Source organism: Limulus polyphemus, unplaced genomic scaffold (genome assembly GCF_000517525.1).
Source record: "Limulus polyphemus unplaced genomic scaffold, Limulus_polyphemus-2.1.2 Scaffold3382, whole genome shotgun sequence".
Taxonomy (NCBI): Eukaryota; Metazoa; Arthropoda; class Merostomata; order Xiphosura; family Limulidae; genus Limulus; species Limulus polyphemus.
Genome location: NW_013668992.1, coordinates 49,004 through 51,703, shown reverse-complemented (window position 1 = coordinate 51,703; position 2,700 = coordinate 49,004). Strand labels below are relative to the sequence as shown.

General features: G+C 30.2%; 1 protein-coding gene across 1 annotated transcript in view; it reads right to left on the bottom strand.

Annotated features, from left to right (window-relative positions):
• The window catches only part of LOC106469259 (SEC14-like protein 1), a 39,739-nt gene that overhangs the window by 26,296 nt on the left and 10,743 nt on the right, over positions 1-2,700 (bottom strand). The window contains exon 4 of the mRNA XM_022397731.1: positions 1,046-1,177. Within this exon, the coding sequence (XP_022253439.1) occupies positions 1,046-1,177 (132 nt within the window). The remainder of the gene's footprint in view (positions 1-1,045; positions 1,178-2,700) is intronic.

Here is a 2,700-nt window from a genome sequence, read left to right as displayed (position 1 = left end):
GAAGGGGTTGAAAGGTATTCATGGTGACTATAATATAAGAACATAGGAGGAAGGAAGGGGTTGAAAGGTATTCATGGTGACTATAATATAAGAACATAGGAGGAAGGAAGGGGTTGAAAGGTATTCATGGTGACTATAATATAAGAACCTAGGAGGAAGGAAGGGGTTGAAAGGTATTCATGGTGACTATAATATAAGAACATAGGAGGAAGGAAGGTGTTGAAAGATAATCATGGTGACTATAATATAAGAACATAGGAGGAAGGAAGGTGTTGAAAAGTATTCATGGTGACTATAATATAAGAACATAGGAGGAAGGAAGGGGTTGAAAGGGTTCCTTCCTCCTATGTTCTTATATTATAGTCACCATGAATAATCCAGTAGTATAAATATGTTCCTTAGACAACTTGTATTTCTCATCAATTGAAGAATAATCGATTGACTCGTTAAGTTTCAGATGAATTCATTAGTAGAATACAGGGAATGTGAGCAATACAGAATTCAGGAGGAATTTTGATCCTCCTGAGAACTTTCAAACGAACACTACCTTCCCAAAATGCTATTAAAAACTTTTAAAATATTTTTGAAAAATCCAAAAATAATTTCAACTTGTTATGAGTGAAAAATTTCACTTCTCTTCTGTTAAAAAAACATTTTGAGAATGAAATGGTAATTCACCAGATAAATGAAGAATCAGTACAGATATAACTCCTTATTCTAAATGATGAACCATCCTCTGTAACTTTCATAAATAATTGTTAATTATGTTATCCATAGACAGCACACTAGGTATACAATAATTATAACACTGTATGTTTATATACACCACCACTTCAACAGATCTTTCACTACTTTCATTATTTTATGTTTTCAGTTTTGTTACATAAGCCCTTCTGATTCTAGTAAATCTCACCTTAAATGCATATATTTTACCTAGTTAATGCCCATTTTTGTTATTAGATATTTAGTTTGAAAATTAACATCAAAATTAAACATTTGCTCAACTGTTCACATTTACAGCATCTTGAGATGTTTGTATCCTTACCGTGTATGCACACCTTTCCACAATACCAATTCTAGAAGCAAAACTTTCATTGTGAGCTTCAATCTTCAAAATGCGTTTGCGACGATCTAGAGAATTCTTCTGAATGAAGTAGACAAACTCAACTCCAGCAATCTGTAAAAATAATAGATCATACTATATCAAAAACATTCTTGCTTTTTAATATATAAAAACTCTTTAAAACCACAACGTATCACATAGACATTTCTCAAAACCCAACAAAATGTTCAGAAACAGTTACACTTAAGCCAGTTCATAGCTCTTCTGTATACCTGCTAATTTTAAGATTTATACGCTAAAAATATTAATGCTCCACAATCACAATGTAATTTGGCAGAACTTCTTTGAACATTTCATCCATTACTTAGAAAAATGTCATTTTTATATTATAGATCACAATTTTATAATTCACAAGTGTTTCAGAATGAATTGTTATATATCTCAGCACATGTAAAGACTTGAACTTTTTCACACATATATAAAAATTTAAAACTGACATTAACTCAGGAACATTATTTACTAAAAGCATGAAACGCTTTTAACTTCAACATACGTGTGTCTAACTTTATAGCTATGGTATCAGTACTCAAGATTAGCAAAAAACATGACAAAGCCATCGTATAAACTGTAGCATTTTTTGATAAATGTCAAACACGATTGCAAAAAATACAATCGCAATTTAAAAAAAACTTTTACTTTAAATTAATACATAACATATAAACTGTCTCTCTTAACATTTATTTAAACTACCCATGTTGGTCCATTTACATTTTTCCAGATATGTGTACATCGCTAGAGGAAAAGCAAAGAAAATAGTAGGAAGGTAGCATTACTGTCCAGTTTCCTAAGTTTTAATGTACATTTTAAGACTTCACGTGAACTGCTGAAAATATTGATAATTCCGTTTTGTACACTGTATTAGTTTAATTAATATAACATTTGTTTTAACCAAAGTATTATTCAAAACCATAACTAACAAGCACTCTGTTAAATCACGTGTAGTTTTGTTTTGGATCATTGTGTATTTTAGTATCAGAATAATGATTATTATTTTAAATTAACAATAGTTTTTCATATTTTAGAGCAAAGAGAAAAGTTAGGTTTTCTTATGTTTGAAGAATAAAGAATATTGGTATTTGAAAACAAAGTCATTTGGGGTCTTCCTGTATTTTACTAGCATTAAACAATATTATTCTTTTACTATGTATCATTTGATTTTTTAAATTTCTGTGAAAGATGAATTCATACAAGCAGAACCTATTAGAGGCGAGTGTGATTTGATTACACTACTGTTTAAGGCTTCGTGTTTGTTCAGGCCAGTACTGATTTTTGTTGACTAATTAAAAAACATTTCATTCAAAAACTAGTATTGCAGTCACAATGAGTCTCTTTCACCCCCTTTCTTCCACCTATGTTTATATATTATATTATAGTCACCATGAATACCTTTCAACCCCTTTCTTCCACCTATGTTTATATATTATATTATAGTCACCATGAATACCATTCAACCCCTTCCTTCCTCCTATGTTCTTATATTATAGTCACCATGAATACCTTTCAACCCCGGGTCAGTTATTAATTAACATATTTATACTACTAGATGGGTCAGTTATTAATTAACATATTTATACTAC